Source organism: Peromyscus eremicus, chromosome X (genome assembly GCF_949786415.1).
Source record: "Peromyscus eremicus chromosome X, PerEre_H2_v1, whole genome shotgun sequence".
In the NCBI taxonomy this organism is placed as follows: Eukaryota; Metazoa; Chordata; class Mammalia; order Rodentia; family Cricetidae; genus Peromyscus; species Peromyscus eremicus.
The window spans coordinates 2,020,519-2,038,064 of record NC_081439.1 but is presented as its reverse complement, the minus strand read 5'-3'; the positions used below and the strand labels follow the sequence as shown (position 1 = coordinate 2,038,064).

The following is a 17,546-nucleotide window of genomic DNA, read 5'->3' as shown; positions in this document are numbered from 1 at the left end:
ATATACAAAAATAACCCCCTAAAACACATATTGGTAAGTTTGAAATCATCCAAAAGCATAAAATATAAAGAGATATAGCAGACCTCTGATTAAATTTTCACTGCAGTTAATTGGAAAAATTGAGAAATATTGTGACAGGCAATGCTCAAAATTCTCATTTCATTGTATCCCTTGAAAAATGCAAGAGATCATAACTCCTTGTAAGGTGATACTTTCAATTAGTTGCATGGTCAGAATAAGAATATGCCTTAAGCCATACTCTCTAAATTACTATAGCATATTGAAAAGCTGTAACAAATACCAGGAAAACAAGCCAGGATTTCTTTAATGTAAGATTTATTGTTGCTTGGGTGACTGTAATAATAATATAAACAGCTAAAATTTAATAAGTGAGTACCATGTATCAAACAGCATATTTAATGAGAGAATTTTTTTGGGTTTTTCTGGAAGTAGTGGTGACACCAGGGATAGAAATGAGGGCCTTGCACATACTTGGCTAACATTCTGTCATTGAGTTGTACCCTATAGCCCCTAGTGCAAGAATTTATCATCATATTTACTGTAATTACATTTTATCAACACAGTATGATTGTCACTATTTAATTGGTGAGAAAACTGAGTGTTAGAGGTGAAATGACTTGCCTATAGTCACAAAGGTAGAAATGGGCCAAGCAATGGTAACGCACACCTTTAGTCCCAGCACTTGGGAGGCAGAGGCAGGCAGATCTCGGTGAGTTTGAGGCCAGCCCAGTCTACAGAATGAGTTCCAGTACAGCCAGGATCGTTACACAGAGAGACCCTGTCTCAATAAACCAAAAACCAAAAACCAAAAAAGGTCAAAATGGTAGAGGCACAATTCCTAGACCTGTAGACTCAGGGACCCGTTATTCCTGCTAAGATACTACTTCTAAGTATAAGGTTGCATCTTTTTAAATACCAACTTACAAAACACTGTTACATAAAGAGCCCAGGGTTTCTTCTCATCTTTATTCTTTATGCTATCTTGAAGAGAATGTTATCATAAATCTCAGTCTAATAGGATTAATACCAGAGTGTTCTTACTTACCTTTGAATAATTGTATTACTTCCCTGTGGGGTGCAAAGGTTATCTGTTCATTTGGCTAGCTAGATGTATGTCTTTCTATTATGTCCCTACCCAGTCCTCACTACCACTTCATGTGTGTACTCCAAGGAAACAGTCATCATGCCAACATAATGTTTCTGGGATACATATGTTCATCTGTTGATATAATTTCATAACCCCTCTAAGTTGCCAAAATTATGTCCTTTGTGAATAACAGCACTTATTCAAGAGACAGAGAAAAATATACAGCTTGTATATTAACTAAAATATTGGAACATTTCCCATATCTTAAAATACCAATCATAAAACATTAATTTAAAAATAAAATTTAGACTTATGGACCAAAGTGGCCTGGCTTTGGAATTGTAGTTGTATTCATTTTTTTTCCTTCATAAACAGACTTGAAGTTAGTCCTGGTCAAAAAATCACAGCTAGCCAGGCATGGTGGCATACATCTTTACCTTTACTCCCACCCAGCATTCTGGAGGCAGGGGTGGGTGGATCTCTGTGAGTGTGAGGACCAGACTGGTCTGTATAGCGATTTGCAGGTCAGCCAGGGCTATGTAGAGAGACACTGTCAAAGGAAGGAAAGGAGGAAGGGAGGGAGGGAGGGAGGGAGGGAGGAAGGAAGGAAGGAAGGAAGGAAGGAAGGAAGGAAGGAAGGAAGGAAGGAAGGAAGGAAAGAAGGGAATCACAGCTAACCTCTAGTTATTTACAGTAGAATTCCAAGACCTGCCTTGGTCCTACTTCTGAGCAGCTAGATAGATGCCTTGGTCCTACTTCTGAGCAGCTACCTAACCACTCATCAGTAGTTGAAGAAATAAGGAACAAGTAAGAAAGTAAGCTCTGATTCTACTGAGTTCGCAGGGTTCAAAACACCACAATGAGAATCAGGGGATTTCTGAGTCCGTTTAAAATAAGAAACTGGTTACAGAAATTATGTGAGGCCACCAAGTGATACCATAAGCCACAAGCCAAGAGAAACTAATCACTCTCATTACCTTATTTTGGAAGGAACTTATTTTGATGCAATTTCTGTAAATGTCAGTGTCTATACTTAAACAATCACTACTTAAACACATCTGGAAAAATACAATGAGCTGGCACCATATGTATTTTTCAACAATAGTACATGTTGCTTCACTCGGGTGTCTAGGTAGAGCTGGGCACAAACAATAAAGATGGAAATAAAATATAGGAGCAGAAATCAGTAAAATGAAAATCAGATAAACAGTGTAGTAAAATAAATGGAATAAACAAGGATTTTTTTTTAAAAAAAAGCAACAAAAAATGATTACATAAAAAAAATCTAACAGCTGGGCTTGGTAGCACACACATTTAAATCCAGCACTGGAAAGACAGAGGCAAAGGTTGTGAGTTCTATGCCAGCCTGGTTTATATAGTGAGTTCCAGGACAGCTAGGGCTGCATAATGAGACTCTATATCAAACAAAAAAATAACAAAACCCCTCCTAACAAACCCCTAACAAGTCTGACAAAAAGGAAAGATACACATTATTAGGAATAAAATGTAAAAAATAATAAAACAGTGTATATTACTGCAGACCCAGAAACACCTAAAGAACAATCAGGGAATACTATATGTCTTAATTAGATTTACCATTGCTGTGACAAAACACCATGACCAAAGCAACTTGAGGTGGAAAGTGTTTATTTCTATCACAGTTCTATTTAACAGTTCGTCATCAAAAGCTTTAGGGCTGAGCAAAGTATCCCAGCATAGGCCGGGCTGAGTCTACCAGGCTGGGCTGACTCCCCAGGGGAGACCTTGCCCCTTGGAGGAGGTGGGAACGGGGGGTGGGTGGGAAGAGGGAGGACGGGGGAATTCGTGGCTGATATGTGAAATTAAGTTAATTATAAAATAAAAATATTTTTAAAAAAAGCTTTAGGGCAGGAACTCACGCAGGGCAGGATCCTGAAGACAGGAGCTGATGCAGAGGTCATGGAAGAGTGCTGCTTACTGGCTTGCTTCCCATGACTTGCTCATCCTGCTTTCTTATAGAACCCAGGACCACCAGCCCAAGGGTGACACCACCCACAATGGGCTGGGCCCTCCTCCAATGATCATTAATTAAGAAAATGTCTTACAGCTGGATTTTATGGAGGTATTTTCTCAATTGAGATTCCCTCCTCTCTGATGATGATTCTAGCTTGTGTCAAGTTGACATAAAACTAGCCAAAACACTATGAATAACAATAACTTGACAATCTAGATCAAACTGATAAATTTCACAAACTATCAAAGTTCACTCAATATAAAATATATAATCTGAATAGCCTCATCAATTATATAGTTTAAAGATTTCTGCAAAAGTAGTCTTCAGACCTAGATGGTTCCACTGGAGAATTCTACCAAAAAGTAAAAGAAAATAACACCAAGTATAAAGAAGAGTAGAGAACACATTCCAGTTCATGTTGTGAAGCCATATTACCCTGATATCTAAAGCAGACAAATGCGTGCAAAACAAGAGAACTACAGACTATACCCCTGTGAACACAGAAAAATTCTTAAGCAAGTATTCGTTCATAGAGTTAAGCAGTATTAATGCATATATTAAAATAATATACCATTAGCCGGGCGGTGGTGGCACATGCCTTTAATCCCAGCACTCGGGAGGCAGAGCCAGGCGGATCTCTGTGAGTTTGAGGCCAGCCTGGGCTACCAAGTGAGTTCCAGGAAAGGTGCAAAGCTACACAGAGAAACCCTGTCTCGAAAAACCAAAAAAAAAAATAAATAAAAAATAAAATAATATACCATAACCAAGTAGGGTTTATTTCAGAAAAGCTAGACTGGTTCAGTATTTGGAATTGATCAATGTAATCCTCCAGAGTAAAGAGCTAAACAAGAAAAAGCATATGATCACACCAACTGATGCAGAAAATGCATTTGTTAAAATCCATACCCAGCCAAGACAAAAACTCTGAGAAAATAAATATGAGGATCAACAAGATGGCTCAGTGGGTAAAGGCATTTCTTGCCAAGCCTGATGACCTGAGTTCCATCCCCAGGACATACATGGTAGAAGAAAAGAACTGACTCCCCAAAACTGTCACCTGGTCTACACATGTATGCAATGGTATGTGTGTCCTGCCACAAAATAAATAAAACATAATTTAAAAAAGAAATTAAACTAAACATGAGATAGAAATTTACTCAATCTGATGATGAGTATCTACAAAATCCTTATAAGCTATTATGACACCCAATGATGAAAGGCGATATGTCCCTTTTAATTTTAGGAGCTAGGTGAAGATGTCCATTAACACTACTTTTATTAAACATAGGACTGAAAGTCAGCCAGAGCAATAACACATGAAAAGAAAGCCAAAGGTACACTGGTTGGTTGAAAAGTACAAAATAAAACTATTTCACTTTGAATAATTATGCAGATAATTCAGAAAATTTTATCTATGTAGAAAACCCCAAAGATTATAAAAACAAAACAAAACACCTCCTAGAGCTAAAAAAGGAATTCAGCACAGTGACAGGATATAAATCTAATAAAACTTGCATGGGATTTATATGCAAAAAATGACAAAATACTAATATGAAGAAACCAAAGAAGGTCAAAATAAATGGGGAAACATACTACATTCATGAATTTGAAGACACAGCATGGCGAAGATGTTAACCTCCCCAGTTGATCGCATATAAAATACAATTCCTATGAAAAGCACAGAAAGGTTTTGTTTACTTCTATTTTATTCAATTTTTTGAGACAGGGTCTCTTTATATCTCCTAGGCTAGCCTTGAACTCCTGCCTTAGCCTCCTGATTATTGAAATTACAAGCATGCCTGGCTACAGAAAGACTTTTACTTTAGACATAGACAAGCTTATTCTAAAATTTATATAGAATGAAACTAGAATAGCTACAATTTTGGAAAAAAAGAAGTAGTTGCAATCTGTCTACCTGATGCCCAGGCATACTGTTTAACTATAGTCATCATTTTTAGAAAGTCAGACACATAAATCAATGAGCCAGAATAGAAACTGATCGCCAGATACAAAGACAATGTATTTCTGACAAATGAGGATAAGTAATTCAATGGAACAGCAGTCTTTTTATTATACCATACTGGAACAACTGGATAGCCATAGACAAATAAGATAAAGCCTTACATCTCATACAAACATTCACCAAGGACAGCTCATAGACATAAATGTAAGCTATAAAACTAAGTGTTTAACAACAAAGAAAAAAGTTTCAAGAGGGTTTGGTGAATTTTTAGACATGGCACCAAATATATGATCCAAAAAAGACAGATTACAACTCTTCAAATTATGACTTCTGATCTACGAAAGACCCTACCAAAAATACTTCAAGACCAAGCTACAAGAAAGTGAGAAAATACTTACAAACCATGTTATCTTTCAAAACATTAGTATCTAGAATAAAAACATTTCAAAAATCAATAACAACAAATAACTCCAATTATAAACCAAAACAAAAGACTCGAATAGACAGTCATGAAAGAAAAGGATGTAAGTAATAGCATGAAGAGATATTCAGCATCATTAGCCACAAAAAGAGATGCAAATTAAGATCAGGATGAGACAGCACCACACACCTATTAGAACGGCTAGAGAATGCAAAGCAGCAAGCACTACTGAGGATACCAGGAAAGCAGATCCTCACATGCCACTAATGCAGCCACTCTGGAAAACTGTTAAGCAGTTCCTTAGAAAATTAAATACTCATTTACTATCTCATCTGGCAAGCATAGTCCTGGATATGTATCTTAGATATATGGAAGACTACACTGATATAAAAACTTACCCAGAAATGTTGACAGTAACTTTATTTATAATAGTCATAAACTGGAAACTAGCCAAATGTTCTTCAAGGTGTGAATGGTTAAACAAACCCTTATACATTCATGTCATGGAGTATTATCCAGAAATAAAAAGGAACAGAGAGACTACTGCATGTACAATGGTCTATGTGGAACTCCAAGGCATTGTGTTGAATGGAAGAAAAAGCCAATCTCAAAAGATCATATGCTATATGATCTGAGCTCCTTAATTGTAAAAATGACAAAATTATAGAGATGCAGAACAAATTTGAGGCTGCTGGAGAAGGGACTGGTGAGTGTAGAAGGTAAGTGTGATAAAGGATGGAGCTAAAGACATCTTTCTGTTGGAACAATTCTTTACCTTGAACACAGTGGTGCTTGCAAAAAAACCTATATGTAATAAAATGGTATAGAACCACACACATACACACACACACACACACACACACACACACACACACATGAACCCACTTCAGCTCCTGGTATGATACGGTACAATTATGCAAGATGGAAGCACAGGGAAATATGCACAATGTATGCCCTGAACTATCAGTTCTATAACTATTTCAGAATAAAAATTATGCTGCATAGCTTTTATGCTCTGAAATATTCTGGCTCACATATCAAGGAAACTTGAGAGAGGTTTCTGCAAATTCAAATAACTCACATGACATTACCAATGATGAACAGTGAAACTGAGTCTTTTCTAAAATACTAATAATAGCAAATTTTGATCACCCATGCTCCAAAGACTCATTTTTATTTCTCTATGTTATCTATGGACAACATGACCAAATTACACGGTGAAGGGACCAAAAAGTAGACAGATCACAAAGCAGAAAAGAAGTATTACAGGAACTGTTGGTTTTCTGCTCAACAGAATTGCTCACTTCTTACCAGCTCCAGCCTAGTTGAGCCATCACATACTTCTCAGAAAGCTGCCCACATATTCTGCTCTGGGTAAGACTATTTTAATGGCCCACTTTTTGAAAAGATCATGAGGAAGTGCAAAAAAGTCAACTCTCTACTCTCAGTGGAAAATCATTTCGTTCTATTTGTACCAAATATGTTTTGGGGTTGTAAAAAGAAAAGTACTTATAAAATAGAATGAAAATGCACATGATTTAATCTGGCCCTGAACAGTAGGGACCTGGGTGACCAGACAATTCCTGAGAGGCCTGGAACTTTTATACAATTTAGGGAGCTGCTTTAAATTACTCATATAAAATCAAGCATAAATAAGAATATTTTCTGAATACATAAAAGAGAGTTTATGAATAGGATGAGAAATTATGATAGACTTCAATGTTTTCAGAAACTCCTGACAAGTTATATAATATTATTCAACATTTTCAAAAGTACATGATAAATACAAATATCACAGAGTCTGAGAACATTACAAAAGTTTGTTTATTAGTTGCCTGATAGCCAACAGTTCTTGCCTGAGGAGTCCTTTTCTGATCACTCACTGTGTCCAGGGGGTGATGCCCTCTTTGCTTTGTGTACTCAGTTGGCCCTCCACATGTACAAGCTCTGTGTGTGGGAATTCCATCAATCTCAGATTAAAAATATCCCCCAAACTGCTTCTGTACTGAGCATATAGACCTTTTTTCTTGTCATGATTCCCCAAACAATATGGCACTACAGTTGTTGACATAGTATCTACATTGTAGGAAGTAGCAAAGGCTTTTAGAAACCATTTAAAGTATTTAAGATGATGGGCATGGGTTCTGGACAAACACTACCCCACTTTTATAAGGGCCTTGAGCATCTGCAGAGTTTATTATCCACAGGGAGTCTTGGAACAACATTTTCAAACAACCAATTATATAGTTGTGCATATACTGTGATGTTTTAAGTGTTCTGTAGGTAAGGAAAAGATTAAAGAGGTTAGACAATGAGGATGTGTCTCACTGGTACAGCACTTGCCTAGCATGCTTGAAGCCTTGAGTTCTATCACTAGCATCACAATTAAAAAGCCAGATATCTTGCCTTTGTTCTTAGTTACATGATGGTGGGTTACAGTTTTTAATGCATGTTTGAAGTCTATGTTCTTATGCAACTTACTACAATTCCTGAGAATAGCAAAAAATAATGAGAAGCCTGGAACTTTTATGCATTTAGGGAGCTGCTTTAAATTACTCATAAAATTAGGCATAATTGTGAATATTTTCTGAATACGTAAAGTGAATTTTTATGAATGGAATGAGAAATAAATCATAATAGACTTCAAAATTTCCAAAAATTCATGGTAAGCTATATAGTACTGTTCAATATTTCAAAAGCCCATGATAAATACGAATATCAAGGAGTCTGAAGAAGTTACAAAATTTTGTTTATTAGCAGTCTAACAATTCTCTGTATAAGATGAACACCCCTATTCCAAAAATCTGAGTCTGTCAGAAAGTAACTTCACAGGTCACTGAATGCAAAGACTCTCGATCGTACACAGGATCAACCACCTGTCTTATCCTCATGCTACTACAAAGAACAAAGACAGTATCATCTGATGTCTCAACTTGAATGCCACATGACTATAATTTCTTTCTTCAGGTTTATATTCCCAAGGATGGACTGTGTTTTTTAATCCAACCCTTAGTATTAATGCTAGGAAGTTGAAATTCTAAACACTACAAATTTTATGAGGAAATCAGTCTTTAGCACCACAACCCTTCTTACAGATAGATGGCACAATGGACAAGCCTTGGCAAGATTTCCTGAATTCCAATCCCACCTCATCCTCTTAAAACTCTGTGACCCAGAGCAAAACCATTGCTCTGTGTCTCATTTCTCCAACTCTAAAACAGAGATTGCGGTATTATCTCAACTATGGGAATGTTGTGAGAACTATGTCTTAATATATATGCATGGAAATGCAAATGGCACCTGCAATGCAAGCATGAGTGAGGAGGACCCTGATTGTCACCAAGAAGCCCCTGCCTTGATCTGCAGTCTGAAACATACTAGCTCAGAAATGGCATAACTGGCAGTGGCCAAACCCAGGAATCCCTGCCTACCATCAGTATAAAAGCCTCAGGTAGAAGAGGCTAGTCTCTCAAATCCTGTTTCCCTCCTCTGAAGTGTGTAAGAGCTCCAACTGTCTTTGGCATTCTACAGTCTAGAGGGAAAATAAACTAAAGACCAATAGAGAAAGATATACTGCCCCCTTGTGGCTCTTTGGAGAGTGACTCTTCAGGCATTTACATTACCCAGGTGCCTCCTTAATGGGTCACAGTCACCCTGTGCAGACATGAAACTACAACAGGTGGCCAGAAAACCTCCAGTGACACAGAATACAGAGGCAGAGTTTAACACTTGGATGTAGAAGGCCCTGGAAGTACTCTGGCATAAGGCTTCATTTAATCTGAGGAAAACTGGAGCTCAAAGACATGAGGGGTCAGAGATCAGTCATTACTGGGCTATGGGTATCTGGACTCCTGCTCCAGTCAATGCCTTTTTGACTATATGGTGTTGTAAATCACAGTATAAAATCCAAATGTTCTTTACAAAATAAAATTCCTGAGTCTGTGTGGTAGTTTGAATGTAATTGGCCCCCATAAGCTCATAGGGAATGTCACTATTAGGAAGTGTGGCTTTACTGGAGTAGGTATGGCCTTGTTGGAGGAAGTGTGTCACTATGGGAGTGGGTTTTGAGGTCTTATATATGCTCAAGCCATGCCCAGTGTGCCAGACCACTTCCTGGTGCCTGAGCGATCAAGATGTAGCCCCTCTCTACTCTCAGCTCCTTCTCCAGCACTATGTCTACCTGAATGGTACCATGCATGGTGGCATGCTGATAATGGATTAAACATCTGAAACTGTAAGCAAGCCAATTAAATGTTTTCCTTAATTAGAATTTCTGTGGTCATGATGTCTCTTCACAGCAATAGAAACCCTAACTAAGACAGTCTGGGTGTGAGGACGCATGCCTATAATTCCAATGCTTGAGTAGTAGAAGCAGGAGGATCAAGGAAAAATAAAAAAATCAAACTCAGGTCAACAATCCTCTATCCTGGCAAAGCTACAGACCACACACAAAAGATGTCATGGAGCTATAACAGATGAGGGTTACATAGAAAATACCATCTCTTTTTTACACAGAAGAAAGAAGAGACATGGCATACAAATTCCTAAGAAAGCAAAACTCTATCTGCCCTAGTAAGAGCCAGCTCATCCTAGTTTCCTGTGTATATTGATAATTTTATTTTAAATTTTTTTTTTAGAATTCATTGATACTTTTATATCCTAAAAAACTCAATAGTCCAAATTTTAATTTAAAAAAATCTAAAATGCCCCCCCAAACACACACTGCTTAAACCAAAAGAATGAAAACCTTTCACAAGCACAGCCTGCACAGCACATTGAGCATTCTCAAGAACTGTGACAACTGACACATTTAGACACAAAATTGGCTTGGTTCCAAACTGACCTTATATTGAGCCATGACAACATGGGCGTGGTGCCTCCACCGATGACCCATACAGTGAAGAAGACAATGAGCAGTGTGGTTGTGAACATCATCTGGCGAGCATAGGATGCCGTGTCACGGATGGCAAGTGCAAATGCCATCGCTCCCCTCAGGCCTGTGGGGACCAAACAGGGTTAACTCTGTTAATGAGTGAACCTAATGACAATTCCTCAAATTGCATTGCCACTGTGGGGATAATAAAACTCTAGCCTCATGCTTCAGAGCCTGGCTCCTTAACCCAGGTAGAAGCTCCTTAAAAGTATGGATGATCTTCTTCTAGTTGGGAGTCTCTAGCTCAGGCCCCATTTCGAGCCCTGCCCAGATGTTCTGCTGGGGGCTCAGCCAGCTACTCCCATTCCAGACCCTGGCCAAAGAAAGCCTGCCAAGCAGCTGCTCCTCCCTCAGAGGGCCCCTCCCTGGGAGCAGCCTCATGATTTCCCCTCTTCCCCTGAATGCTTTGCTCAGATTAAACCTGGACTTTAATTTGGCTTGATTGGCTTATTGCATCAGCGGAGTTACCCACTACCAGGGGATATTTTACTTATCACTTCTTCCCTTTGGAACTGGCTTTCACAGAATTCCCAGCATGAGAAGAAAAACACAGCACCACTTTGTACAGCACATTTTAGAGTACTAACCACTCTTATTATTTAAATGATTCTCCTGCTAGTGAGCTAAAAGAAAAAGAAACTTGCATAATAACAAGCTCTCTAAGTCTTCTATCTAAGTACCACACAGTCAACAGACACGTTGGCTAAGTATGAATATGTTCAAATGCACATTTGTGAAAAACAGGGCAGTATTTTTCTTAGCAAAGGAGGGAGTACCTCATGGAAAAGTAAAAAGATAGGTTGACCTATAACAGGATTTTTGAGACAGGGTCTTATTTAGCCCAGGCTGGCCTCAAACTCAATATGCATCCAAGCGTGGCCTTGAACTCCTGATCCTTTTGCCTCCCCCTTCCTAGTTTGTGATTACAGATGTGTGCTGTAAGCCCAGTTGATTATATTTTAGTCATATTATCATTATTTATTAAATAAAATTTATTCTTTATATATATTATACACACACACACACACACACACACACACACACACACACACACATATATATATTACCTGAAAACATCATCATGTGTTGAAAATTCCAGCCAATCTTATGCCTTCTGCCCAAGTTGAGGAAGAAGGAGAGTGGGTAGATATGTGCAGCTCTACCCAAGAAGATGGCAACCTGACCACCAGGTGAGGTTAAGGACCCAATAAGTTTCCAGAATGGCACTTCAAAACACTATAGTTGACCACAGAATTTTAGGAATGCTGTGATGCCCGCAGCTGCCCAAAGAAGTCAGAATGCCTGGATTCTCCATGGAACAATCTCCCAGCAACAAAATAGGAGTCATTTAGTCAACTTTCCACTTCTTAGTTCATTAATTTGCAGCTTATAAACACATTGTTGTAGCTTTTGAACTGGTATTGACAGATTCCTTGATTTCTCTAAAACTGATCCAGAAGTAATCTAAAGTACCATAGCAAGAACAGGGACTGAACACCACACACACACTATGTTGGGCTCCACTGGAAGGAAAACAACAAGAAAGAAAAATAATTCTGGAGTCAAACTGTAGAAACTTTGCTGGGAAAAAGCCAGCAAGCTTCATTTGCAAGAAAACATTAAGGACTTCAATGCCCAGGGAGCACCCAAAAATAGAAGTGAAGAAACCTCCAGTACTCTTACCACAAAGAGATATTCATAGTCTCTGCCTATGCAGCTTAAATGTCCTTTGGGGATTAAGAAGTAGAAAAGGATGAATGTGAAAAAGGAACTCTACTGTGAAAAGCAAAGAATTCAGGGAAACCAGTCATCTTTCCCTTGCCAAGTTTAAACAGCACCCAACAGAGAGAGCTGCACAATTCCTGGTCAGAAAAGGAAACTCAGGCAGGAGCCAGCAAACAGAGAGCTTCCGCCAAGCAATGCACCAGCTGCAGGAGACACAGCTGTTTCAGACAGAAACCAGGGCCAAACTATCTTCTACTTCCTCCAGGGTAAAGTGTAAACTGTTTTCCTGCTCTTTTTGTCTTTCTTCCTTTCCTTGTTTGATTTTGTTTTTTAAAAAAAGGAAATGGGTAGTCCTTGTAATGCATATTCTATCTCAGAGGTAAAGGAAAAATCCTTAAGTGGTCAGCAACCATTTAGGATTCCCAGAGGATATGGCTCACCCAGCCAACAGGCCCTGTTCTATAAACAAGGCCTTCCTCCCACTATCTCTTCCAGTATGCTGTACAGGAAATACAAATCAGAGCAATATGCTAAGTCTGAGTGAAGAAAACCTAATCCAACAGATTCTAAGCTGTTCCTCTAGTGAATGTGTGAAGCCACTAGTAAGAACTAGGTAGGATTCCAGTACTGTCACTATCTAGCAGCTAAAAAGGGATAGCCCCCTACATTCTTGCACATGAAACAAAAATTCCAGAAGAGAAAAATACTCTTTTTAGATAACATTTTAAGAGTTAAGGATTCCCATGAGGTCTCAAAAAGGCAAAACAAAACAAAACAAACAAACAAACAAACAACAAAAAAAGACAAGTAAATGTCCAGCAATAGGAATAGGATCTTGAAATCTAGGGCCATAAAAGTTTACTTTAATAAAAAACAATAGTATCTAAGACCAAGTGAGACAAACCTTCAGCCACTGAGCCACTGCTAGGCACTCACATGCATCCTTTCTAAGCCAAGCACCCAAAGTTTCGCCTTACCAAATACTGTATCCCCAATAGCTGAAGTCAAAGAACTAGGTATTTTGTCTTTTCTTCTCCTTTCTTCTTCCTTCCCTCTAATCTTATCTGTTCCTTTTCTCTCCTCTCCCCCTCCTTCCAAACCCCCTTCCTTCTTGTTTTAGAAAAATCAAAGGAGTCTCTGCCAGCATAACCCACAGCAGCAGGGCACCCTGAGTGAAAGCATGGTCACTGTCCACACACACACACAAGGGCAGCATGGGGTGTGGCTGGCCAAGCTGGACTATGCAGTTGAAAGAGAGAGAGGATTGGAACCTTCTAGTCATTAAAATCAGGGAACTTCCTGTGTTACAGTTGACATGGCAATGGCATGTCAAAAATAATTCTGGGGACTGACATGGTTAATGACTTTTAGATATACTCAGGACAGAGCTCTACAAAAGAAATAATAGCCCATCAAGCACTAGCTTAAAACAGAAAATACCAGAGAAATGTCAGTCCTGGAAATCAAGCTTTAAGAAGCTTCCCCGCAAATATCCTGAACTAGAGCTGACCCAGTTACCCATTCAAAACAGACAATAATCAAATGATTATTCTTAGCGGTTATACAGCTTTCCCAGCAGAGGTCACCTCTCAGTCTACAATGTGGAATAAGAAAAGGATACAAAAGCACCAATGATGAAAACTGGGCTGAAAACATGCTTCTGGAAGGTGAACAGTGCCAGGCCCATATAGGAGAAGATGAAGTTCTCTGCCAAAAAGTGTAACACCTCAAAAAGCTGTATGAAGAAGGGAAGAGGAGGCTGTGAGCTCTGCACACCTCTTGCTGTGATACCTGGCAGCCCAGCAGGCTCAAGGGCCTCTCTTACCTGCTTGCTTCGACTTCTCGATTCTACTGACAGATTGTTATATGTGTAATGAGCTTGTGTAATCCCACAGAAAAGGACAGCTACAACACCTGTCAAAAGAGTTTCTAAAATAAGTGGGAAAGAAGAGGCAAGAAAAAAAATTCGACTGACACGAAAATTTATGGCAGGTGAGCCTTGCATAACCCCCCCTCCCTTACTCCTCCCTCCTTCCCTTCCTCTCTTACAGGCCCTGCTAAGCCCAGCATTAAACCTACCTGTAAATCCACAGGCTTCAGCCAAAAGAAATGTGCTCCAGGACATCAGGAAGAAAAGCGCCGTCTCCAGCAGGGGGAAGCAGTGCAGCTTAGTAAACTTGGTCACGTCAGCACCAGGTTAAGGACAGCAGCTCTGGGCATGGGCAGCAGGGACATTTGAGATCCCTATTCTTTTAACCGGAGCCCCTCTCTAAGGGCCATTCATTCCCTACACCTCCTTGGGAGGTGGTCTTATCCCTCTTTGAAATGTCATAGTGTCTGGACGGAACTTAAGAGCCCTGAACATGCTAGGCTGGTACTCTACCACTCTTTGTTGTTTCTTTCTTCCTTTTTACCATGCTTTCTTAGTTGTTTCTTTCTTCCTTTTTATCATGCTTTCTTGGTTGTTTCTTTCTTCCTTTTTGAGACATGTTTTTTTTTTTTAATGTAGCCTTGGATATCCTGGAACTCACTATGTAGATCAGGCTGGACTCAAACTCACAGAGATCCACCAGCCTCTACCTCCCAAGTGTGGGGATTAAAAGTATGCACCACCACACACAGCTCAATTTTCTTTCTTTCTTTCAACTATTTATTTTTATTGTATGTACATTAGTGTTCTGCTTATATGTATGTCTGTGTAAGGGTTTCAGATCCCCTAGAAATGGGATTACAGACAGTTGTGAGCTGTTACGTGGGTGCTGGGAATTGAACCTGGGTCCTGAAGAGCAGCCAGTGCTCATAACCACTGAGCCATCTCTCCAGCCCCGAACTCCAATTTTCAAGTAACAAAAATTAAAAAAAAAATAAGCTTTCCAGGGGCTGGTGGTGTAGCTCAGTGGTAAATGCTTGCCTACCATGTTTGCAGTCCTGGGTTTGATCACCCCACCACCACACAAAATAAAAGAAACTTTACAGTAGAATACAGGTTACAGTTATGAGAGCCAGAGCTGGAGTGCAGAGCTGTTGTTGAATTGGCACAGAGTGTCTGTCTGAGATAAGGAATAACATTCTGGGAACAGGTAGTAGGAATGGTTAAACAACACTATGAATGTATTTAATAACTTAAAATGGTGGGGTGTGTGTGTATGTGTGTGTGTGTGTGTGTGTGTGTGTGTGTGTGTGTGTGTGATATACATATGCCTGCTAAGCAAGCATGTTAAGGTCAAAGGACAACATGTAAAGGAGTAGTTTTCTTCTACCATGTGGGTTCTATGGAACCCATCAAGCTCAGGTCATCAGGCTTGGTGGTAAAAATACTTACCTGTTGAGCCATCTTATTGGTTCCTGTACTTACTAATTTTAAATTGTGTACTGAGGCAAATTTTATTATATTATCATGATTTTAAAAATTAATAACATAAGGAATACAAAGCAATTGAATTGCATGCTCTAAATGGGTGAATTGTATAGTAAATGAATTACTGTGATTTTATGAATAAATCTCTGGCTGCAGGCTTGACTGACAGGTTAGTTCTTATAGGGCTGGGAAGGCCTTAGGCAGGCCTGGGAAGACAGGCTCTTAAGGCTCCGGTCCCCATGGATCATTAAGGCCTGACCCATGTATGGGACAGGAAAAAAAAAGAAATCTATAACTCCTGGAACAGCAACGAAGTGCTGAGGTCTCCTTTTGAGAACACAGGGAATCTTCCTCCCACCACTGCCATTCAATACACCATCAACATAGATCCAACTCACAAATAAGTCCACTGAGCAATTAACCCCTCAGTACTAGGGCCTTTAAACAAAGCTATCTTGATTTGTGCTGTCTGACACAGTAGCTGCTAGCTACTTTTGGCTTCTCAACATTTAAAATGTAGTTAGGCATAGCTGAGATTTTGCAAAGAGCAAAAGATAGATATCTCAAAGACTAGAACAGAAATCGAATAGCAAAAAAAAATCTCACTAATAATTTTCCATATTATTTATACTGGTTACACATAAAATGAATGTGGTCTGTATTACATTCATTAGTAATGCCAATCAAAGAGGGTACTGTGATGGAGGATTTAGCACATATGTAGAGGGACTGCCAGCTCTTTCCATGCTTTCCTCTTTTTGTTTGGTTATTTTAAACTAAATATCAGACCATCCTTTCCTCATGGAAGGCACAATGGAAAGTCCAGTAATTCCCACCAATGGCTCTGGGTTAGTTATGGCTGCCTTAATGCTCATAGTCCCTGAACAGCAGATAGCACCAGTAGACTGAAGCTAAAGTGCTGCCTGAGCAGTGGTCACTGACGGCAAGCCTCCTCTGGGTTCCTCAGTCTCTTCATCCTCTATAATTAGTGTTCCAACTGGGCTATATATAAGAAAGGGAGAGAAGCAGCAACAGTAAGGACAATGCAAAATCTAGAGTTGAACTCACCATTTTTAAAATTTTATTTAGTATATTTTATGTTTCATTGATTTATTTCCTTCCTTTTTCATATTCTCATTTGACAGAATTTGTTTTACTTATTCTTTAACAACGTATTTGATCATATGCACCCCAACTCCCTACATCCCACTTCAAACACCCCAACATATCCCCACACCCATTTCATTACTTCTTCTTTTGTAAGTCCAATTTCCCAGTCTTTTTCTCAGATTCTTACTTAGGGGCCCAATCACTGTACCTGACCCAGCTGAGGAAGTACCACATTTCAAGAGAACAACCAATTTAAGATTCTGATCTGAAAGGAGGAACCAAGAACTCTTTCTTTCCAAACATAATATCATATATATGTGTATCCAGGCAGGCGCCAAAACTTAAAAAAAGGATATTAGAGCAGTCACAACACCAGTTACAGCTCCCATGGTAAAAGAGCCACTAAATATACCTAGAAAAATGCCAACTGACTTAAAAAAGGCAGCAGCGTCGAAAGTGTGAGTATTTAGTCCTGCTGGCTGATAGGCAACAATAGACCTGGAGTTTAAAAAGAGAGAGAGAGAAAATTTTGTTTTTGTTTTTGTTTTTTTTTTAAAAAAAGACCACCCTTGTTTTATACCACGACACACTAAACAGCCCCCTCCTTGACTATTTCACTTTCTACAGTTTTAGTTACCTGAGGTCAACCTCAATCTAAAAATATTAAGTAGAAAAATCTAGAAATAAACTATTTATAAATTGTATATTGTATATTGTTTTCAACAGCATGATGAAATCTCAAACCATCCAGCTGGATCCTGTCCATGACATGAATCACTACTTTGACTAATGTACTCACATGGTATATGCTACTTGACTATTAGTCCCTTAGAAACCATTGAGGTTATCAGACTACAGCACTTATGTTCAAACAACCTTTATTTTACTTTATAATATTTCCAAGGAAAAAAAATAGTGTTGCTGAAAATTTGGAT

General features: G+C 39.0%; 1 protein-coding gene across 1 annotated transcript in view; it reads right to left on the bottom strand.

Annotated features, from left to right (window-relative positions):
- The window catches only part of Slc9a7 (solute carrier family 9 member A7), a 172,348-nt gene that overhangs the window by 39,441 nt on the left and 115,361 nt on the right, over nt 1-17,546 (bottom strand). The window contains exons 7-12 of the mRNA XM_059250629.1: nt 16,968-17,109; nt 14,223-14,328; nt 13,969-14,057; nt 13,765-13,878; nt 11,486-11,597; nt 10,329-10,482 (exon numbers count right to left, since the gene is read on the bottom strand). Coding sequence (XP_059106612.1) covers nt 10,329-10,482; nt 11,486-11,597; nt 13,765-13,878; nt 13,969-14,057; nt 14,223-14,328; nt 16,968-17,109 — 717 coding nt within the window. The remainder of the gene's footprint in view (nt 1-10,328; nt 10,483-11,485; nt 11,598-13,764; nt 13,879-13,968; nt 14,058-14,222; nt 14,329-16,967; nt 17,110-17,546) is intronic.